The sequence below is a fragment of the Chanodichthys erythropterus genome, chromosome 8, assembly GCF_024489055.1.
Source record: "Chanodichthys erythropterus isolate Z2021 chromosome 8, ASM2448905v1, whole genome shotgun sequence".
Classification (NCBI taxonomy): Eukaryota; Metazoa; Chordata; class Actinopteri; order Cypriniformes; family Xenocyprididae; genus Chanodichthys; species Chanodichthys erythropterus.
Window position 1 is genome coordinate 42,329,203 of NC_090228.1, and position 24,727 is coordinate 42,353,929.

Sequence of the window (24,727 nt, forward strand, 5' to 3'; positions counted from 1 at the left end):
AGTCATAAAAAAAGAGTCACGTGATCCATTAGTGTCTGCCGGGCCGGAATCGATGTAAGATTTACAAACCAAAGTTCCCTGAATTGAGGCTTAAACACAGTTTATGATGGGACCTGCTCAACCTTGAGACTGTGCAGACCCTACACAGCCAAACTCCGGGTCTGTACGTACCACTTTTAGCATAGCTTAGCATAGATCATTGATTCTGATGAGTCCAGTAGCATTTCTTTCAAAATGACCAAAGAGTTTCAATATTTTTCCTATTTAAAACTTGACTCTTCTGTAGTTACATTGTGTACTAAGACCGACAGAAAATGAAACTTTTTTTTAGTCAGATATGGCTAGGAACTATACTTTCATTCCTGCGTAATAATCAAGCAAAATTAGGTCTTAGGTGACATGTTCAGGTAGGTTACCTAGGTTAAGATACATTAATTTGAAGCTTGACATGATTAAAGGAAAACACAAAATAGTAAATGATAGTAAAATAACAAATATTTGTCTTAAATAACTTGTAAACAGACTATCCCAAAGGGATTAGCATGCATCCAAGCTATATACAATACTAGCAAACACTTTTATGTTGTGAGTTCCTATGAATTTAGTTTAAAGTTCTTAATGCTGAGTTCAGACTGCACGATTTTAGCCCCGATTTTGGCTCGCCAACAGGTTTTGAGAAATCGCCGACAAATGCCTGAAATCACAGGCAAATCGGTGTTCGTTCACGCGAGTGACAATGTGAATGAGTGTGAATGAGCAAAGATGCGATCTGAGAGAATCGCCGACGAGTCGCCGACACCCGTGAGATATTTGGCATGCTAAATATCTGGACCAAGCGGCAACCTCCCCCTTTCTCTCGTGAAGCCAATACGGAAGTAACTTAAACTGCGATTCATTGACTGGCCGCTAGGGACAGGCTCCAAAAGAGAGCAGAATCTCATAGAGTCCCATGTTAAATTGGCCAAGTTTATAGCAGAAAAAAACATGTTTACAAGTTGGTTCAAATTGTGGTTTTGGTCTATACTGCTATTTTTGCCCTTCATGACAACTCTGAGGGGGGTGAAGTTTTTTATAACTTATCCGTTTAAATTATATTAAGCCTTAAAGTTCTGCATAATTAAGGGCGTGGTCACTTGAGTGACAGGTAGATTGCGCTGTTGTCTGTGAGCCGTCATGTTACCTCAGCTGCCGCTGAATTTGGCATCTCAGCCGTTTTTGTGCTTTTTTTCTCGATTATTTTATACAATTATTAAATATGGCTTGCTGCATAATATTCGAGACTGATGTGTGTTTGTGTGCATGCATGCGGAAGAGACACAGAACACACGTTGTTGGATCGTGGCATTGGCTGAAAGTTTTGGTTGTGAGATTTACAACAATGACAATACCAGGAGGATATACAACTCTGACAGCACTGCTTGGATATTATAAATAAAACTGCTGCACTATTTTGAAAAAAATATACTTTGGACACAGGCTCATTTGTTTGTTAGATACGATCGCTGCTCAGATTGCATCCTTTCTTGAAGAACGATGACAGAGAGCAGATCATTCAGAAGAAATGTGAAATGGTTTTTTTTTTGTTTTACAATGGACATTTATATTTTACCCAAGTGCCACAGATTGGATTCATCTCGCGATCTCTATTATAAAGGTATGAAGTCCCATTTGATTTTCCATGTTGTTATTTGCACACCCAACACTACTGGTGTTGGAGCATCTATATCTTAAAAAAACACCGTAAATTGACAGTAAACCTTTAGAACTTTCTGATGTTAAAACTTATCTTTATTAATAATTTAGTGCTTCCCAAACTTTGGGCCGCGGCCCCCCGGTGGGCCGTAGCGGTATTGCAGGGGGGCCGTGGATAGGCTAAATCAAGATATTAAAATAATTAAAAAAAATAAAATATTTTAATTGTTCTGAAATGTGATTTCTTCCCTCCTTATTACACAAACATAAAACATATAAAAACATTTTTTCACATTATAGCGAGGTGAGATACATTACTTATTTTCAAACTGACGTCAGTTGCTTGCTTAGCAGGAATTCACAGTTGGTCACAATTAACCTCCAATTCAATAATGTCACGGTGGAGCAGAGGATGACAATAACCCAATAACAGACCTAACTGCACTTCAAGTAAATGTAAAACTAGTAAGTAGCTACAGCGAGGAGTACATGTATCCTGTATGAACCTGAAAAGTTCATTTGCAAAAACCGATAAACGCCATTTTAAAATAAATAAATAAATAACTTACTGCTGTGCGTGTGCATTATTCTCCACATAGACTATAGCACGTTCTGAACTCAAAATCCATTTTGTCAAAAAGCCGGTATTTTAGTCAAAGCTGACTAAAAGTGATCGAGGATTTATAATTTCGACTCCTGCAAGTCCTTGTACACCTTACACGACTTTTACATGCTGAACCCTTGTTTGTCCTTTTGCGTTTGTGTATGTGTGCGCGCGCGTGTATGCAGAAGTGCGTGGGTGCGTGTGTGTATGTGTGCCGATGTTAGCGTGTTTGTTTGCACGTGTGTTTGAGTGCGTTTTAAATTACTTGGTTTTGTTTAACTCTGAAACATGAAATGTGGAGTTGCTTTTGCCAAAAAACGACTGTTGGAGTTATCTGCTTTTGCTAAAACTTTTTTTTTTTTTTTTTTTTTACATACTTTTTTTTTACCTTAAGTTACCTGTATTTTTTGGAGTTATTACTTAATCAAAACAACCCAACTGCAGTTTGATTGATAAAAAACATGATTTGTGAGAATTCATAAAAACGGAGTTATCTGTTTTTGCAAATTAACTCTTCAAATATATCGTGGAGCTTTTGCTATGTTTTTGGGGGGGCCTTACCACTCTGAAGTTTGGGAAGCTCTGATTTAGATAGTATCTAGGTAGATAGCTCCTTTGCTTGCTATCGTGGTCACGTCGAGCTAGGCGTCAGCTCAAACCACCTCCCCGCCTCTTTGCCCATTTTCAGTTATCCGGGAGTGACGTGCGGTGACGCGCAGCTAAGATGGCCGCGGCCTCATTTTCGCTTCAAAACTGCTGTTCAGAACTCTATGGGTGACGTCACGGACGCTACGTCCATATTTTTTTACAGTCTATGATCTGGATCTGTCGGCGATTCAAAATCCTGCAGTGTGAAAAGTGTTCTGACTGAAAACTACATCGGCGATGACCGACAGCCAATGAGAGAGCAAGATACAGAGCAGGGGGGAGTTCGGGGAGGAGTTATAGACCACAATATCAGCAAGCATGGCTTCATTCACAAAAACATTACAATTCTATCAAACAGAACCACAGCACAAACATTTGCTTGACCATCCGCAACAGCAGCACATTGAAAAGTTATGTATTTACTCCAACTCTCATTGCAGAACACACAATCCACAGTCTCCCCAACCATTTCCTCCTCCATATTTTTCTTTTCTTTTTCTTATATTCGCAGCAAATCAGCGCACCGGCAATTCATATTGCAAGCTTCTTGCCGGCTACCATTTTTAATAATAATAATAACTCAAGTCTTGCACGCGTGATATCGCGTTGTTTCCTTGTCACATCTCGCGTGTGTTTGGTTGTGAAACGTAGTTTGTGTGTCGGCGATTCTTCCTATTCTAAAGTCATGCAGTGTGAAACCTTCTGTCGCCGATCCATCATGCAGTGTGAGCACAGCAGCGACTGAATGCTGGCCAAGATAGTCATGCAGTGTGAAAAAAACAGAGACCCGACTACTTTGAAAATCGTGCAGTCTGAACTCGGCTTTAGTGTGTAAACCTACACTGCTGGTTTGTTGAAATGGTGTTCATAAGTGTGTTGTTTTTTTCTCTGATCTTTATATTAAGACTGACACTATTGAAGTCAGAAGAGAATGCATCTTCAAAGGTCTCTGCGTGTACCTTAATGAAGATCCAGAGAAGCTGGTGAAGCATAACCTGGTAAGTTAATTTATGTGTTAAGTCACTTGCTGTTGTGAAGGGTCACTTAAATAAAGACTTTTGGGAAGTCCTCACTTTTCTCAGACGGAGACAGGAAATAGTTGGATAATGACGGATGTCGCAATTAAAATGATTAGGCGACTTAAATAAAAACTCACTACCACATAAAAATTATTTGGCCTGTTTTTTTTTTTCATCATGTAATTCTTCTATACATGAACAAAAACAGTGTATCAAATGTCTGTTTGAGGTAAAGTAACTTATCAGATTCTTTTTGGAAATAACCGGGGCGGTTTGGGAGCCTCTCTCCTTGTCTTTCTCTCAGACAATAACACACACACACCATACTTTAACTCCTTATTTTTCCTTTAATAAGACAATATACCTTATTCGAATAGAATAACTAACACTGAACTCATGATTACAACAGACAGGCCCTTGGTATGGCTTAGTTGTTGAAGTATTTCACAGACTCAGCAAACCATTTTAATCTCAGTTGGATATTCGATTACATTTGCATTATTATATTATGAATATGGATTAAGTTAGGGATAGCTGTTTTACAGTAATACTGTAAAGATTGTGTGCTATAAACATGCATGCATGCAAAAATCTTTGTCCTTTTTTTTTTTTTTTTTTTTGTCACAGGATGTCGAGGAAAGAAGTCAAATGGCCATAGCGGAGACAGTATTTGGAATCTTTGTCATTCGACAAGAAGGTGCAGAGCGTGGCGATGACCCCGCGGATGTTAGGATTATCCTGGAGGGGGTGGAAGTGATGAGTGAGTTGGGCAATGTAGCTTTTGCTGTGGTGATGTTGCTGGGTCTTGTCTACGCACTAAACCAGAGCTACCCCCAGAAGATCATTATGGAATTGGATGGAAACAAACTATTCAACAAAGGACAAGTTCTCAAAACACTGCTACACCATTCTAACCTGAGTAAAATTAAGTAATTATAGTTCTCAAAGTTGTCAAAGTGCTATTATGTTTTTAGTTTCTCATAACAAATTAAGACTAACCTATGTTTAAGTTTTTTTTTTTTTTTTGAAGTTTAAACATTTAGATATTTCGGGAGTTAAACTTGATTGCTATATCTTCATTTGTCTTTTTTTTTACCCTTGATGCCAACCATGCTGTAGACATTGTTGAAACTTGTTTAAAATGTCCCTAGCGATGTTTCAATGTAAAAATATATATATGTTAAAATGTTTCTAACTTTAGTAAATATTTTTTATTAACTTCTGTGTGAGTTCACCATCACATAAAACCACAGGTGCAAGATGTACAAAGTGCAAATGTTAAGAGTGGATTAAGTGGGATGTGAGTGAGAGGGCCCATTTCCCTGTATTCACAGACTTGAGATATATTTCCTTGTGTTATCAACAAGCAACTGTACTGTGTAAAACAATGTGCATTATAATTTTGGAAATACAAGTTGATTGCACCTTTTATCAGTTGTGTGTTGTTTCCACCATTAGAGTATGGTAAAAAGGTTTTAATTTATTAACACTCAAAAGCTATTCTTTGAATTAATGTAATTAAATCATGGAAAGGATTTCCGCATGATTAAATGGCTTTCTTTCAGCATTATGCACTTTTGTTAGGCTAACTTAAATTGCATAGATTGGATCAACTTAAGTAAATGAGTTGGTCCAAAACATTGCAAATTAGTTGGGCTGACACTATTAAATTAAGCTGTGCCCAACCATAGTAAATAAGTTGAATCAACCTTAATAAATTAAGTTGACCCAACGTAAGTACATTAAATTGGAATAACAGAATTGCATAATGCTGAAATAAAGCAACTTAATCATGTGGAAATCCTTTCCATGATTTTTTTATGTTCATTCAGAGAGTTATGTTTTTGAGTGTAGCACCTTTAAATGTCATCGATCCTCTCACAAGACCTTTGTATCAACAAAATGGAAACAGGAAACAGCCATATAGCAATCCACAGAAACATTAATTAATGGATCCACACAGATATCCATGAATAGTGACCCCTTTTGGAATATTTGTTTCGTTAGGTCAGGTTAATAGTATGTGTGCAAGAGACGTGTCATGTTGGACTTTGAATTAAAGCTCATACTATTCTTTATAATGCTGGGTGCATGAAACCTTGAAATTCTGTAGCAGGGAGATATTGGGGAACTTTATAAAGTTACAGGAAAATGTTCCACGAACGTCACATGATGCAATCAATAAACAAAGGAGAAACAGTACGGGGCGTGTCTAAGTCCCTTTGCATTACACACTTTATCAATGCTTTTCACATTTCATGTCCGGGTGGCATTTCGCAAGTTAGCCCGCAGGTTCATTGGGCTATGCCAGATCAAGGTGTTGGTGGCAGTAAGGCTCAAGTTACACCTGGTCCTACACTTGGTTGGGTACACCCAGTCTTCCATGTTTCTCGGGTCAAGCCTGTGTTTCGTGCTCACCTTAACCCATCCATTACCCCCTGTTCTGTATCAATTAAATCCTTTAGACTCCTATTTAGTCCTATCCATGTCCTGTCTTGTGCCAGATCATTGTTTGTGCTCTGTGCAAGTGATTGTTCCAGCCTCATTTTCTTGTGTTCTGCCGTATCATATTCCAGCCTCATTGTCTTTTGTTCTGCCTAGTCGCATTGGATTCCAGCCTCATTGTCTTCTGTTTTGCCGTGTTGGATACTTTGCCAGCTTTGTTTTCAAGTTTTAGTTATTGTTCTCTTTACTTCCGCCCCTTATTTCCCCATGGCAGTTCCCCTCTGCATTCAGCCCTGGTCTGGCTCTCGATCTCTGATTGCCTTTTACTCTGTCTTGCTTCATGTGTGTCATGATCACCGTCTGCTCCTGTCAAACTACACTTCCCACAATCCTCCCTGCCAGTCACATGTCACCGCGAAGTATTGTTAACTGTTGTTGCAATTCTGAGCGTTTTCCTGTATTCCCTGTCTGCCTGTTCCTTGTTACCGTTCCTGCCTGTTCCCTGTTTATTGACCCATTGCTTCCTGTCCTGACCCTTGCTTTGTGTACCGACCTGTGAGTGATATCTGCCAGTCCCGACCTTTGCCTGTACCTGGATTACGATTCTGTCTGCTCTCTGCTGTACCTGTTTGCTCCTGATTTACCCTGCCTGTACGACCACGTTTGCATTCAATAAACGCTGCACTTGGATCCCCTGCCTGAGTCTCCCATTCACAACAATGTGCCACCTGAGCAGTACATCAGCTTATTCTGGCTCTTCAGCCGTTGCATGCATCTCTGGAGAACACTACCCCGACATTTGATTGGATTTGTTTCGTAGTGTAGACACTCATGTGGTCTAATGTGTTCGAACAACCACAAAATACCACCTACTCTCCACCTACTGACCTAATGCATAAACATTATGGGAAGCGCTCTATTCCAGGGGTTTTCAAACCTGTCCTGGAGGACCCCCAGCCCTGCATATTTTGTATGTCTCCCTTATTTGACACACCCACTTTATGTCCTGCTGTCACTACTAATGAGCTGATGAGTTGATTAGGTGTGTTTAATGAGGAAGACGTACAAAATGTGCAGGGCTTGGGGTCCCCCAGGAGTAAAAACTATCACAACTCACCCCACTTTCCCCTACTATAAAAAAAAAAACGTTATGACAGTATCTACACATGGTTTGATACATCCTCAAAGAAAACAATTTCAAAATGCTTCTGTTAAGAGTTCAAAATAATTGTACTGACTGAAACAAAGCTCTTCTTGTTGCTGAGAAAAGTTGTTTGTAAATGACCTACACCTTTATTATATTCTTTTGCCATATCTCTATGTCTGAATTAATTTAAAATCCATAGTACAATTAACACAACCTTCTGAATACATCATAATTTTAAATTATGGATAAACTGTTATGTAATCTTATTAGCACCTCTAAGGTGATATAAACATTTTTTGCATTGTTACTGCATTGTTTTTTAATTATTTTGGATTGTTGTAATTACTAAATTTTGATTTAAAAATTGATGATTGTGTCAAATGTTCTTGTTACATAGTTTTTTTCTCATAGACATATTTACTGAGTTTTGAAAATGACTACTTGACGATAATACCAAATCGATGAAAATAAATTGTAAACCAAATCTTCTGAATACCTTGCACAGTATATTTTTAAACAATGGCTATGTAACAGTGTAACGTATTGAAACATTCAACCCTAGTGAAAGCACAAAAGCAGGTTTTGAATGAATGAATAGGTGTTACAAATGATTAGTTTCAACTTTCAAGTTTGCTATTTTACCACATATGAATATAGTACCCGAGCAATTTAAAAACTTCAACTTACATTCAGCACTAGTTGAAAGAACAATGGTTAGAGTTACAATGGTTATGTGCAGGTCCATTTTGATAGATGAGAGTCAAACAGTCTTTAGATACATTTTTAACTGAGGTGAAACAAGCAGGTATTATTTCCTCTTTCAGAGGACAGTGACATCACTGTATCTAGGAGGAATATAATTTTTCCTCTTTCAGCTGTTAAGGCAGCTGGCTAATCTTTTCTGACAAAACTGCAGTAACAAACTTGTTTAACTTTAAAAAAAGACTGAGGAGCTTTGGATTAAAGCCTAAAGTATTGTCATTTTTAGTCTTGACTAATCTAATTAACTAAAATTATTACGCAGCTCTGTTAAATGCTTGATTCTGATTGGACAATCGCATATTACCATTATCCATTACCATTTTAGTTCTAGGAACTTCTTTTGGGGAAACTAAATTAGTTTCTACTAAAGAGTAGGTGGACTCCATTTCCCATAATCCTCTCTGGCAATCACCTGCACTCACTCCACCAATCAGCTTCACCCACACCCAGCTGCAGCACATTAACTGGACTATTTAAGCTGCTCTCTACCTTGCACTGACTGTGAGGTCTTGTATTACTGCAGTTTCCATTTCTGAGCATTTGTCATTGTGTTTGCCTGCCTGTTGTTGACCCTGTTTGATCCCCGTTCACGATTCTCTGCTGCCTGCCCTTTGGATTATTTGCTCTGTCTTGGACTTGTGATTGATATCTGCCTGCCCTGACCCACTGCCTGTGTTGCGACTACATTTCTGTCTGCTCTCTGCTGTACCTGTCTGCTGTTGTTTGACCATTGCCTGTCTGACTACGAACACGGTCTAATAAAGCCTGCTTATGGATCCCACTTCGTATTACGATTCGTTACAGTAGGGACGTAAGTGTTTGACCAATCAACATACACATGTCAAACACTGGCACTCAGCTTTTTTCAAAAGCCGTGTAAACATATTTACTTCAAGAACATGGAAAACAGTGATAACAAGTTCTTAGAACTATTTGGTGCAAAAGCCCCAAATGATGACAGAATTTTCATTTTTGGGTGAACTATCCCTTTAACTCACCCTGCATCCCAATGTCCATACAATCCATCCTAAGTAGTATCTGAGATTAAATACGTGTGTCCCAAAGCATAGTAATATGCAAAGAACATGTCAATAGACTGGATGGTTTACTATTTCTGGTAGATTTTCAAAGTGTGGATCCGTGCACACTATAAAGCAGGGGTGGGGAACGTTGATCCTGGAGGGCCATTGTCCTGCAGAGTTTAGCTCCAACCATAATTAATCACACCTGAAGCTAATCAAGGTCTTCAGGATTACTAAAGTTAAAAGCAAGTGAGTGTTTTTTTCAGGGTTGGAGATAAACTCTGCAGGACAATGGCCCTCCAGGATCAACGTTCCCCACCCCTGCTATAAAGGCTAATACTGCCCAAAACTATTGCGCTTTGGATGAGGATTCAGTTCAGAACTTCAAACGCGAGTAAAAACTACAAAACTGCGAAACATGACGGAAATGTGCAACCGATGGTGAGAGGTTTGGAGAAAGGTGACTAATAAATTTAGCATGATAAAAATATTTATTTAATGTTATTCGTGTTATATTTCATATGCAATAACAATGTGAACTTTTATAAAGATCCGTTAACTTTTAAATGCATCATTAATATGAGTAGAGTTGTCCGCATGAAAGACCCACGACTGCAGATCAAAGTGCTACTGCATTTCTCTCTGATATGGTAGGAAATTAAATGTGGATGATTTTAACTGTGACAAGATGATTGACAGGCCAGTTTATGGTGACAGGATGCATGTCAGGATGTGACAGAGAGCAACCGTTAAAGTTGCAATTGTATGACGTGATACTATGGACATGGACATACCCACATAACAAGCATTCTTGGCCCGGATGTGGCCTCAAAGCTGGCACTGCTGGCCTCCTGTCGGCAATGGCATGTATCCTGTCAGCCAGAGCTGGGCCATGTGTGGCAATGATGGCACAGCATGAATCAAAATTCAACACGGAAGGCGGTCTGGTGGAAGCTAGATATTGTACTTAATAACTTGTTAAATATGATTTTTTTTTACACAAACGCATCACTTCACTTCAGAAGGCCTTTATTAATCCCCTGGAGCAGTGTGGAGTATGTTTATAATGGATTGATGTGGATGGAGGCACTTTCTTCAGCTCATACTCGTGAACCCTATTCACTGCCATAATAAAGCTTGGATATGTCAGGATATTTATTAATATAACTCAGATTGTGTTCATCAGAAAGAAGAAAGTCGTATACACCTAAGATGGCTTGAGGGTTAGTAAAGCTTGGGGTAATTTTCCTTTGAAAGTGAACTAATCCTTTAAGCTCCCTGTAAAAAAACAGAAACAAAACTCTCACAGACTTCATTTCCCATCATCCTGTACCTGAATTATGGCATAAACTATTTATATATAGTCAATGAAAAACCACACATAATAGTAATTAAAACATTTAATACAAATTTATAAATGTTCACTCTGGTTTATTTATCAGGTCTCATACACACTGCAGCCTTGCGTTGACTAGTTTAGATGAAATGATCTCAAATGTTTACCAGCCACTGCTTTCTTAAATGTAATTGGGTTGGACTGAAATGTCACATAAGGATATGAAAAGTCTGAGCATAATTGTTTGGATCTTTAAATCTTCTTATGAACACTCATTTTAAGTGACATTTAACAAACTAGTTCAATGGTTTTCAATCCTGGTCATGGGGACCCACCAATCTACACATTTTGTATGTCTTCCTGATTCAGATTATCAGCTCATTAGAAGAGAGCCTGAAATGCAAACTTTTGAAAACAATATCTCTGTGTAAACTTGTTTGTATTCACCGTTTTGTAAAAGAATGCATATGTGCGCAGGCATGTTGTGTTTTTTTACAAAGTGACATTGCCATCTACTGGCCTGGCATGCATAATACAGCACTTTTAATTGTTTTCGTGGATCTGTGTGAACGGGATTGTTTTTACAATGTTGTTCAAAAATGCAAAGGAAATGTTTTTAGTAAATCAATGTCATGTAAACATACCCCGAGTATTTTAGATAAGAGAAACAGCGAAATTATGCAGAGCAGTGGGTCCCCAGGACTAGGATTGAAAACCTCTGAACAAGGTGATTACAGCACATTGAAAATGTACATAACTGAAAACTAGTGAGCCATGATTATGTTATAAAGCTAATGTCACAAACAGTTCATCATTAATCCCCTTGTAGTCATAATGAAGTCCTAAAAAATGTATAATTATTGATTAAGTGATCAAGTGAGTAATGAGTGATCAAGGATCCTTCCTGTCAAAGAAAAAAAAAAAGATTGACAAGTTACATGCATGTCTAGGGATGATGAAAACAGATTAATATCATTCTAAATCATTCTAATATCCACTGACCTGCTAATTTCACCCTGTAGTAAATAAGTCCAGCAGCTGCAATGATGATACCCAGCACCAGACCAGAAGCTCCAATAGCGATTTTATTCCGCTCAGGGAGAGACGGATCTGTGGAGGACACTCACGTGTCAAATTATGCTGAACACAAACACGATTATAATTATAATATGACAGTAGGTGAGTGTCTCATGTTACCCCAGTCATAAATCATGGGTTTATTGAAGCTGGCATGCTCCACCATACAGGAGATTTTCTCTCCAGATTTGGGGCTGTATTCCAACTCAGAGTGAATCTGGTAGTACCAGTCACCATCAGCCAGCTCCATTGTTGAGGTCACTTCAGAGGTCATCAGTTTACCATCTCTCAGCCAAGACACTTTGATGTGTTGAGGATAAAATTCATATGCGCTGCACATCAACACTGGATGTCTGCTCCCAGCCCTCATCACGGAAATGAGCTTAACCTTTGGTTTGACTGAATCAAAGAAAGCAAAATTCCAAATACGCAGTTTCCAACACGTCTTGTATGTTTGTGTATTGCAGGTCGAGATGATAAATTGAAATTAAAGAATTATTAATATTTTTTTTTTTCTCAAAAGGTTTTTAGGTAACACTTTACATTAAAGTTCCATTTGTAAAAGGTTTTATAAAAGTGTTTGTTAATGAGTAATAAGTCATTTACAAATGCATTATAAGTCATTAATAATGCAGTTATAACTGCAGGATAAAAAGGGCAACTTTAATGCAATACCTGCCAAATAGTGAACCGTTGCCACTTTTCTTACTATGTTGCTTACCAGAAGTTTCTGTCTTATCCATGATACTCTCCAAAAAGGTCATGGTGCCTATCCACAGCAGTGTATAAAAACTGATTTCTTGTTTTTTTTTAAGGTGAAATTCAATAACTTGATGTGATATTGATGATATATTAATAATTAAACATTTAATTCCAGTATTAGTTAACTGTGAACCTTAATGTAGTGTGAACCATTTATTAATGAGTTATAAATATTAATAACCTGTGAAAGTGAACTTTAATGTAAATTGGGAACCTGTGAACCAATTATTGAGATATAAACATTAATAACCTGTGAAAGTGAACCTTAATTTAAAGTGAACACATGTGAACCAATTATTTATGAGTTATACACATTAATAACCTGTGAAAGTGAACCTTAAAGTGAACACATGTGAACCATGTATTAATGAGTTATAAACATTAATAACCTGTGAAAGTGAATAAAAAGGTTTAATTTCATCTTGATAAACAAGCTGTGGATAGGCATCATGACCTTTTTGGAGAGTATCATGGGTAAAACAAACTACTGGTAAGCAACATAGTATGAAAAGTGGCATTCATGAGATATTAATAAGAAAACCACAAATACAACACCCTTCAGTCAATTTTTTGCTGCTTCAGGAAATAAACCAGGAATCTGGTTTTTAGTTTATACATTTATTAAGCATTTATAACATGTGAATTAAAAATGGCTCACTATTTGGCTGTCACAGTTCCCTCTGTTCCAGGACTCCATTTCCCATGATTCTCCTGTTTCCACACCTGTACTCACTTCCTTGTCATCTCCCCATCATCATTCATCACCTGCACCTGGACTTGATCATCTGCACTTTATAATGGACTCACTCCCTGCACTCCTTGTCTGTTCTATTGTTAGTTTACTGTGTTTGGTTGTGTGTAACTCTCCTTCGTTGTGAATAAATACCCTTAAGTGTGGATTTCCGTGAACGTCTCAACTCTATTGTAACCATCCGTAACAGAAGATCAGAACTTACCGTTGGAAATCTTCAAAGAAGTATGGGTATCTTCCTTTTCCCTGTGCCTTCAAGAAGACGCCAGCCCAAACTCTCAGCGGAGGACTGCATCTGGACTGTTAATCAGGACAGCCGCCCGCTGGAGAGATGTGTTGAGGAATTCGCTGAGCTTTCTTCTAAAGTGAGCTGGCCAGATGCAATCCTTAACACCTGTTTTTTGAGGGGTCCGGACGAGGAGACAATTCGCTATATTGAACCCGAATGCCTCTTTTCCCTAGTCGAGTCTGTTAATCTGATTCTCTTTCTAAATGGTTCTGAATTCGAAATTGAAGAGGTTAAAAAAGAGTCTTATTCTCCTCGTCCAGCCCTCTCGGAGACACAGGTGGCCTGGCCAGTTCACCAGCCACTGAATTCCTCCACCTACCACTCCAGTGGGCATTCCCCGGGGCTCCAGCCTGATCCTACACCCAAGCCGTACAAGAGGAAGTCCGGCCCAAGAAGACAGCCTTCCTCAAGCCCGCTCCAGTCTTCCACAAGCCTGCGGCAGTCTTCCACGAGCCCGATCCAGTCTTTCACGAACCTGCTCCAGCCTTCCACAAGCCTGGTCCAGCCTTCCACGAGTCCGCTCCAGCCTTCGCAGAGCCCGCTCCAGCCACCTGCAAGTTTGCCTCTCCGGTCTTCGACGAGCCCTCTCCGGCCTTCAAGCCCTCTCCAACCCTCGACGAGCCAGCTCCAGCCCAACATGAGTAAATACCCTTAAGTGTTCACTCATCTCTATCGCAACCATCTGTAACATTGGCAGGTATTGCATTAAAGTCCCCATTTTAGTTATAACTGCATTATTAATGATTTATAATGCATTTGTAAATGACTTATTACTCATTAACAAACACCTTTATAAAGGGAACCTTAATGTAAAGTTACAGGTTTCTACAATTAAATTCTTAGATGCTAGTGTTCATTCATAGTAACATTAAAACTGTCACGAACACGGCCTCTGTGGCTCCCTCCGATCACCACCTGAGGGCGCCCTCACCCAAGTATTGAGCCATTCTTGGACTACATTTCCCACACCCCGTACCTGGACTGATTACACCTCCACCTGATCCATATCACACCGGACTATAAAAGACCCACTGAACCACAATGCTCCGCAAAGTCTTGTTTTGCCACGGCTTATATTTCTGAGCGTTTCTTTATGTGTATTGTTTCTCTGTGTATAACCTTGGACTGCCTTATACCCACGATTACTGTTTGCCGCCTGCCTTGTGATATTACTGCCTGTTCTCTGGTTTACCCTGTCTTGCCTGCCGCCTGCCCTGATTGTCTGCCTGTCCCTGACTCTGATTACGTCTTGTCTCTGATAATGAGCTTGCTGTCATCTGACCCTTGTCTGTACGACCCCGAGTTTACAATAAAGCTGCACATGGATCTCTCTGAGTCTGCCTCGTTACAAAAACATTATTCCAATATTAATTATTTTCTAGTTACTAGAATATACTCATGTAGAAATAACTTAAATGTTAAAAAAATTAATAAATAAATTTCATGAGTGACGGTAAAGATCAAGGAAGAGTTTAAGCCACCTACCTGCTTTAAAAAGTTCAGGTGGGACCTTGGATTTTAAAATATTTTGGCATATACTAACTCCATTTCTCTCTGATTGCACAAAGGTGCCACTGTTCCAAATCTCAGCAACTCTCTTTCCAAACTCATTAAACCCCACAAACCTCCTCAAAGTACTGTTAAACTGTGTGAACAGCAATTTATTAAAGTAAAAGCTGTCAATATACGCCATGTCACTGAAATCAGGAGAGCTAAAGATGCATCTTGCCCATCTTATGGAAAAGTCATCAGCTGAAAAAGAATGTAGAGGCAGAACAATCAAGAAAAAATATTTTTGTAAGTAATTTACAAAGAATCCATTCTCAGAGGAGCATCAAACAAATTATTCTTTATAAAAATGTCTACTACTCCTAGTAATAAATCAATTATTTTTGATATTTAATTATATTACTTTCATCTTACTTACCACTATCTGCTCCAGTCAATACTGACAGTGTCAGAATGAGATGACAACTCAAGTGCTTTAGCAATGACATCTTCGCTCACACTGAATCCCAGCTGAAAGTCCTTTATGTTCAAGGCAGGTGGATGACTGACCAATCAGCTACTTCAGGTATAAATATGTTACTAGGTAGTATCCTCCTTTCATTTATCAACTCAAACACTGTCCAGCTACCTATCTGAACAAGTGTTGCATTACCCAGTGCCTAATTTAAATAAAAAGCTGTAGTGTAGTTTTTTTTTTTCTTCTTACAGAAACTTCCCTGTTGAAAAACCCTCAGTAACTTCAACTTCCCTAGGCAATTTCCCTCAGGGGAATCCCTGCCACCATTTTGAATTGCGTTGGGAACCATTGACGGTCTACTTCATATGCACACTTCAGGCAGCTCCAATATACCACAATGCAACATGATTGTGATGTCACCACATATCGTGTTTAATTTACCCCACCACAAACAACTCTACGAAATATTATTTTTTTTTTTTAAATATTTAAAACAACCCAAACCCAAACAAACCCTCTCCCGAATACTGACACACACACACTACATTTCTCATCAGCCCCATACCTTGGACTAATCATCACACCCAGCTGAAGCTCATCAACCGGACTATTGAAGACTCTCACTTACCCATCAACTTTGCGAAGTCTTGTGTTGCCACGGTGTACATTTCTGAGCGTTTTCTTGTATTGACTGCCTGACTGTTATTGATCCTGTTTGCCTCTCGTTTATGATTCTCTGCTGTCTACCTTTGGACTGCTTATTGTTACCTGGACTGTGAGTGATATCTGCCTGCCCTGACTTCTTGCCTGTACCCTGACTACGATTCTGTCTGTCCCTCACCATTCCCCATTGCCCGTTTGACCCTGCCTGTTGATCCCAGCCTGGGTGACGAATCATTACAGAAGTATTTGAGAGGCAATAAAATGTAGATTTAATCTAAATGTATTCATATACCTTTAACATCAACTGTCACCTGTCATGCAGAATGAAATTTGTTATAACTTTAGCATTGTTTTCAAATTGCTCAGTTATAAAACAATTACTAGATATTTTTTTAAAAGTTTGCTTCTATAGCTTCATAGTCAGTTAGTTGTGTCCTTTATTGAGGAAGAACACTCCCACAGCTACTCCCATCAGCCCAATAGTCAGACCCACTCCACAGAACACAGCTGGACCAACACTTTGGAGGGCAACATCAACATCTGGAAAATACATCCATAGGATAAAAGATTAACAGGTGATTAAAATAATAAACAGGTGATTAAAACAATAAAAGTGTAATGTTCATTCTATTTAAAAAAAAAATTATGCTCACCCCATATTTTGGTCTGAGGTTGACCTTGGAGGGCTTTGTGGTTCACCGTGCAGCTGTAAATGTCTCCTTCAGCAGGTGTAAACTTCAGTGTGGAAAAGATGTTGAAGGTAAGATCTGTCCTTGGACGGTACAGACTTAAACTCATGCCCTCTGATACATGAACATTATTCTTAGTCCATGAAATGTTGACAGATGGAGGATAGAAGGCAGTCACATGACAGATGAGGGTGTTTTGAACACCCAGCTGTACATCATCCTTTGGATAGACTGAAGTCTTGGGTGCATCTAGAAATAAACACAGATAACTTGATTGACCCCATTTACTTTGTTAGTGCATATTACTAGTCTTGTAGTGAACAATTAATTTTTGCAAGTTAATACAGAGAAAAAAAAATTGTTTGTCGCGGGAATCTTTAATCAAAATCTGAAAAGCTACTTCCTCAGATGACATCAGTTTGACGGCTTGTGTTAACCACTCCTCTGCAACCATTAGTCTGCTATGAGTGAGAGATGGAGAGGAGGAGTGCTGAAGTAAAACCCTGCCCTCTATTCAATATTCTGTTTTGCTTGGAAATACGTCACAACACTGGAGAAAAGTCGTTTGCAACTTCTGGTTCACGGGGACTTTCAAATAAAAACTGAAAACTTTGTATAGGTTTTTGAAAACTATACTGTTACCATCTCCATGTAAACTAACGGGAATCTGTGAAAACGGTGATACACATGGATATAATGTGTTCAGCCTATGGGTGTCACAATCCCAGCCTGTGTTCCCCTGTCTTGTGTGAGACAATGTAGCCACCGCTCATGTCCATATTGATAAATGCCAAGATTTGCATGGAAACGGCTGTACGCAGCGTTTTCTGTCATATGGTCATTTCATAAATGAGGCCCATTATGACCACATCATGAGCAACCTGAGCTCATGGTGAGATCACTGTGAGATCAAATTGTTGACTGAGTGATGATGATGATGATGATGTCATTGTTGCATTTTAATGTTTTGTTAGCCTATCCAATTTAACCCACGATATGCGGTGCTGCTGCACTGTTCATTCAAAATATTAGACAAATTGAGAAAAGTTTAAATGTTATAAACTTAAATTGATCAGCCTTGAATTGACTTAAAGGGGTGGTTACATGTTTATTTCTAGGCTTGATTGTGTTCTTGTGGCACAGCTTAACTTGTCTTAATGCTTAGTTTTTTTTGAAAACGCTGTATTTTTCATATATTTTACCTTTATTCTACACCTCTGTCTCCACAGTCATATGAACGGCACATTTGACTTCCTGCTTCCATGAAGCCCCTCCCTCCAAATTACGCAATGTGCTCAGATTAGATAGCTGGATCAGTGTATTGTGATTCGCTGAAGTGTCCGGAAACGACACGCCCCTTACCATCCGTTGCTTCAGTCAAAATGTAAATAATGGCATCTATATTGCTTTACCAAACTGAGCCCGAATTAGATCCAGATGAAGAGGGTCAATCGCAATTGCAGCTTTTATAGGACGTTTGTGAATGGTATTTAATTTTGTATTTGTGTCAAAGTGTTTAGATAAGCTGTCACTGCTGTTTGTTAGCTTTCAATATACAGTTTTATCCTGATTAAAGCTTTATTGTAGCCGAATACATGACTAAGTAGTCAGATTTTTGTAAAGGTAGCGTTTAATTTATAGCATGAACAACTGTTTGTCTATGTTGGTGTTTGTAGAATTTAGCTAACTGGCTAGCGAAGCAAAAACAAGTTGCTCTTTGTATATGTCCTTGATGTAGCAAAAGAACTATAGGTTTAAAGGACATGTACAAACAATAAAATGTACTCACAGTTTGAAACCAATAAACAGGAGGTTCTGCTTTTAAAGTGGGAACTGCTTCATCTTTCAGTAATAGCCATCCAGCATTGAACTTGTGTAGATTCTCGAAACTGTCTTCAGCGCCGCATCTAGTGTAAATAAATATCACAGATTATAATCGGTTCTATTATCTTTTGACATGATGCGCCGTGCCGCTCGCGTCCGGTGTACACAACTCTTCCGCTTCCACGTCGCACCACATGGCCTCGCCCACTTTGTTGTATGTTTTGCAGGGTTTATGATGTCAACATCCTGTTGTAGTCCAAACCGGTCTTTTTTGTAGGCATTAAACTGCCATAACTTTAAAAGACAATATCTCCGTTTGCATTGAACTTTCAGTGCTGTAACTTTGCAGATACTGTTTATGCTCAAGCAGCAACATCACACACTAACTAAAGTTAAAAAAGTGAAATAGCATTTAGCCACCCCTTTAAAGTGAATAATGACACTATGTTTTTTTTTTATATATAAAGCTGATTTCAGTATATGAATTCTTCAGTTATTGACCTGAATTGAAGCAACAATAGCAATAAAAGATCCTGAACTTGTGGAGTAAGAATGTATAATGCATAATTTTGTGAATAATAATGTTGTGACACTGTTGCTTATGTGATTTTGCTTATTTAAGAAAACCCTTTATGAACCCTCCACAAAAGGAACATTAAAGTGTTTTATGTAAAACCTTGTTAAAAAGTAAATGTTTATAGCACATTCTTATATCTTACCCATTTCTTGTGTCAGGTTCTTGAAATTTTCAATTTGTATTGGTAAGTCATGTTTGCATCCTACCATTGCATCAACACCAATTTCATAAAATCCGGGAAATGTCCTAGATTCCATAAAGTCGGGTAATGTTGATACTCCTCTCTTCTGTTTAAAGTCAACATGCCCTGCCTCCTCTTCATCATATCCAACGTAATACTCTTCTTCCGTATCAGAGCATGCAACATATTCAAAAGCTTCATGTTCAACTGAAAAAGATTAAGCATCATAAAACATAAATACAATAAGCTTATTTTTTGAGATTGTTAATTCAGTTACATTGGATAGCTGAGAAAATATGATACAAAATCATTCTTGCTGATGTCAATAGAGATTTTCCATATTATCCATATGTAAATATCTGCATAGCTTTCAGGGCTGAAAAGCTACAATAACAGGACATTGACATGATAGAGAACTATCCATTTTACTTACATTGGTCACAATGTTTGGGGAATAAAGGGGTAAAAGCCTGGAAAATTAACAATTTATTTATACTGGAAGTATTTTAGAACGAAGAGGTATTGTGGCAAACAGACAAGCACCTGAGCACCACAACAGGGGTCTGTACAGCAGACCAAAAGGAATGATGTTGGGCACAGCTTCCAAGAGCCCCAGTAGCCTCTAGAACTGCTTTACAATGATGGCACAGCCTAGCTTCATCCTGGAAACCATCGCTAGGATGACCTTGATACATGTAGGAGACAATTGTGCCCGCATCGTAGTCGAGTCCCACATGACTCCCAGGAACGTGGTTCTCTGGGTAGGCGTCAACATGCTCATGTTGAGTCTGAACCCCAAACTATTAATGTGGCTATTAAACTATTAAAGTTTTCACGTCACTGTGATTTGCGTTCATAACGGCACACTGCACATCGAACATCAGAAGTACTCTAAGCCTGGTTATATGCATTCCACTTGTGCTTTATCGTGGCCCCATCTCATCTCTAATGCAGGCTTTATCTCTTTACTAAAGGTATTCGTTCAAAGCTCATGAGTTGTGTTGTTATCCTTTTGCAAAGGTTTGCTTGCTTTTGCAGAGTTCAATAGCTAGCCATGGTTTAGTTCGCTTATAAGGCATTATCAAAGTTGATGCTAGGGATGGGCGATACCACTCGATACGATACCGATACTTTCAAGGCCAAAATCGCCAATATCGATACCGATACGATACCTCTAATCTGAATTTAAGTTATTGAATTACTTTGAGTAAAATGGGTAATGGTACCCACTTAACATTATATTTGAAAGGTATTTTAACATTCAATACGCCTTAATTGCAATTAAGGCGTATTAGATGATATTTTTGTTTACACATGGTTAAAATGTTTATTTGTATAGGTAACCATGGAAATCTACAATTAGTAATGGTTCAGTTTCATAAGGGACTGCCAGTGACAGGCTGTTGCACCCATAAAATGCAAACTTTGTATTCTAACAGTGTAGTTACAGAACAAAACATAAATATGAACTTTTAATGTTCAATTTAAATAAATGTAATTACAAAAACTATGTAGGCTACTATTTCATTTTGTTTGTTGTGAAATAACTCAAACATATTATGTTGTTCTGTCTGTTGTTAATCATTGTTCAGGGCTGCGTTTCCCAAAAGCATCAATGGTTTCTTACAATGTTAAACGCATGCAGCTGTTTGAATGTAGTGTCGGCAGTGAGCGAACGCTCTGTGATTGATTGGTTCTGACTTGCAACATTTGCATGTGTTCAGATGAGCAGGAAAATACTTCTACTACAGAATTATTCGCTAACATAGGTTATTTGTCCAGTTCAATGCATATTGTATGCATTTAACTTATTGTTAATTAAACAAAATCACTGGTACAAAACAAAACAAAAAACACCTTAGTATCAATATTTTTATTTGAATATCAATACTTTCGAAACTCAACGTCAGTATCGATATATCAATACTTCATATCGATATGCCCATCCCTAGTTGATGCAAAAACTTGAGAAAATGAGATCCAGGCAGTTGATTATGTTGAAGAAAAATTATTTATTCATTGCAATTAAATTTAGCCTCACACACAAACTTTAATCGATTATGAAAATATTTAATAAAACCAAAAGGTAAAATAACAATCAGAAATCGAACATCTATGATGATACAATACTCAGATTTCAGAATGTTATCTAATAGATGAAGATCAGAATATACAGAAAGAAAGAACAACAATTAAGATGTTTGCAGATAGGAAAGAAGAAGCAGAAGAGCAAGGGAGAGCAAAGGAAAAGAAAAAAACTCCACTATCAACGACTCAGTCCATATTATACCATAAGCATATAGGGAAATTTACATCCCACTCAAACTTATGCTTATGAGGTCAAATGGATTTACCCATAATGTCATAAACTGGTCACATGTCAAAAATAGTTATAGAGGTTGTTTTGACCCCCTTAAGGGAATTTTGCAAATCTTACATTATTACATGTCAGGAGAAATAGAAACAGACATATTTTGATCGGATTCAAATGAGCAACTCATTCTGAAAAGCATCACTTCTGCAGTACTTGGCAGGCGTCCAATATCTAACCACAAACGTGTCAACATGACCTGTCACATTGGAACACTTTAAAAAACAATTGAATATAGCAAGCATACATGCTCTTAAAGATAGAAGAATAACCATAAGGGTACAATAAAAAGTACATACTTGAAAATATGATGAGGATTGATATATGGAGTAGAAGTACATGAATATATGAAATCAAAAGTAATATTGATAAATCATAAGCCACACATGATAAACATAAAATATGAATAAAATGCATGAATATGAATATTGACCATTTTGGGTCCACCAAAAGTAATGCATTCTTATCTTTCTGCAAGGCAATGTACGACATGGTTTCTCAATCTTTATCTGTGTATTTTGAATATTTCTTGCAATTATCTGTCATGCTGATCTGGTTAATTTTCTTTTGGGGGTTCTCTCGGTAGGTTCTGATGGTTAGATGAGGTTCTTTCGGTGGTGTTTTATCAAGCCGTGAGCGGGAGTCATGGCCAAGCATATCGAATTTCAGTGCTCTTTCTGAGTTTCTTTTAGAAACTAAATAATACCTTCTATTTATTTACCTAAACTATCTGCCTTCCAATTACAATGCAGTGGTTTAAAATTTCTCATAACTACAGATGCAGAGGACTGCTGTCTTCCATTTTCTCTCTATATAGGACATTCTTCTTGGACTGGTACTTCTACGAACACAGCTGAACGTGGGGCGTCAGCCCCCTATATCTAGGTGCTGTGTACATGGTCGTCCTCAGCATTCAAGTTCCAAGCAATGTATTACACAGATTATAGTGCCCCTTTGCATTATATGACCTAACGTCGTCTTTGCATTTAATGGATCATCACGGCCCTTCACGCTTATCCTGGCTCTTTGCATTACGTGGTTTATCGTAGCCTTCGCATTACACAGTCTATAGGGCCTTTCACGTTAAATAGCCTATCGTGGCCCTGCGCATTACACGCCTTATCGAGGCTTTTTCACATTTCATGTCTGGGTGGCATTTTGCCATACCAGATCAACAAGGTTCAGATCCCCCTCGTCTACTTGTGAGCTGATTGACCAAAACACATCTTAATAGCAGGTGTAAACAGGGCCTTACTTATGCTATCAAAAAGGTTTTTTTTGTCTTATGTCACTTGGTAGACAGTGTGTGTTCTCTCTCTATCTCTCTCTCAAACACACATGCACACACACAGAGTGAATCAACATAGGCCTATGTACCATGTGCAGTACATATAATACATAATGAAACTTTAGACGCTAGGTTAAAATGTTTGTTTGTTTTTTTAATTCGACTAAACATACAGTATTTGTGTAACACAACATCTGTGCGTGTGGTCTTGGGCATTAAACATTAAGCTTCTGGACTGAAAATGAGCCACACTTTGGCCCTGAATATAGCCTTGCAATTCAAATAATGCAATGTAATTCACATAAATCTTTTGTTTTGTAAGTGTTAGCTGATCTAATTCATTTTACAGTTTTAAAAACAACAGCAAAAACTCCTTCCCTGAATGCAGCCTGATACTAATGAATTGTACATTTTAGATGATTTAATTGAGAAATCTTTCATTGTTCACACCGCAATCATAAGCTACCGAAAGTGTGTACTATAAAAAAAAAAGTGTTATAGTATCTACACATGGTTTGATATATCCTCAAAGAAAACACTTCCAAATGCTTCTGTTAAGAATTCAAAATAATTGTACTAACGACTGGAACAAAGCTCTTCTTGTTACTGAGAAAAGTGGTTTGTAAATTACCTACATCTTTATTATATTATTTTGCCATATCTCTATGTCTGAATTAAACTAAAATCCATAGTTCATCCATAATTTAAAGTCAATAATTTAAAATTATGATGTATTCACAAGGTTGTGTTAATTGTACTGTTATGTAATCTTATTAGCACCTCTAAACATTTGTTGCATTACTTCATTGCTTTTGAATTATTTTGGATTGTTGTAATTATTACATTTTGTTTTGATGTTCTCGAGTAGAATGTTCTCAGTACATAGTTCTCATAGACATTTTTTAATGAGTTTTGAAAATGACTACTTGTTGATAACACCAAGTCAATGAAAATAAATTATAAACCAAATCTTCTGAATACCTTGCACAACATATTTTTAAACAATGGCTATGTAACAGTGTAACGTATTGAAACATTCAACCCTAGTGAAAGCACAAAAGCAGGTTTTGAATGAATGAATAGGTGTTACAAATGATTAGTTTCAACCTTCAAGTTTGCTATTTTACCACATGAATATAGTACCTGAGCAATTTAAAAACTTCAACTTACATTCAGCACTAGTTGAAAGAACAATGGTTAGAGTTAGAATGGTTATGTGCAGGTCCATTTTGATAGAGTCGAACAGTCTTTAGATACATTTTTAACTGAAATGAAACAAGAAGGTATTATTTCCTCTTTTAGAGGACAGTGACATCACTGTATCTAGGAGGAATATAATTTTTCCTCTTTCAGCTGTTAAGGCAGTTGGCTAATATTTTCTGACAAAACTGCAGTAACAAACTTGTTTAACTTTAAAAAAGACTGAGGAACTTTGGATTAAAGCCTAAAAATATTGTCATTTTGAGTCTTGACTAATCTAATTAACTAAAATTATTATGTGGCTCTGTAAAAAACCTGATTCTGATTGGTCAATCGCATATTACCATATTATCCATTACCATTACAGTTCTAGGAACTCCTTTTGGGGAAACTAAATTAGCTTCTACTTCAGAG

The 24,727-nt window shown here is 37.8% G+C and overlaps 2 protein-coding genes across 2 annotated transcripts; both read right to left on the reverse strand.

Moving 5' to 3' along the window:
- Positions 1 to 11,547: 11,547 nt before the first annotated feature.
- LOC137025273 (rano class II histocompatibility antigen, A beta chain-like) lies at positions 11,548 to 15,551 on the reverse strand. Its single transcript, XM_067393290.1, has 5 exons — positions 15,482 to 15,551; positions 15,040 to 15,306; positions 11,873 to 12,151; positions 11,678 to 11,785; positions 11,548 to 11,579 (listed from the first exon to the last, which is right to left on the reverse strand). The coding sequence occupies exons 1-5, from the start codon at positions 15,549 to 15,551 to the stop codon at positions 11,548 to 11,550; spliced, it is 756 nt and encodes a 251-aa protein (XP_067249391.1).
- An 827-nt stretch (positions 15,552 to 16,378) lies between these two features.
- LOC137024984 (RLA class II histocompatibility antigen, DP alpha-1 chain-like) lies at positions 16,379 to 24,341 on the reverse strand. Its single transcript, XM_067392972.1, has 4 exons — positions 24,284 to 24,341; positions 19,416 to 19,661; positions 16,837 to 17,121; positions 16,379 to 16,723 (listed from the first exon to the last, which is right to left on the reverse strand). The coding sequence occupies exons 1-4, from the start codon at positions 24,339 to 24,341 to the stop codon at positions 16,608 to 16,610; spliced, it is 705 nt and encodes a 234-aa protein (XP_067249073.1). The 3' UTR covers positions 16,379 to 16,607.
- Between the last annotated feature and the right edge of the window lie 386 nt (positions 24,342 to 24,727).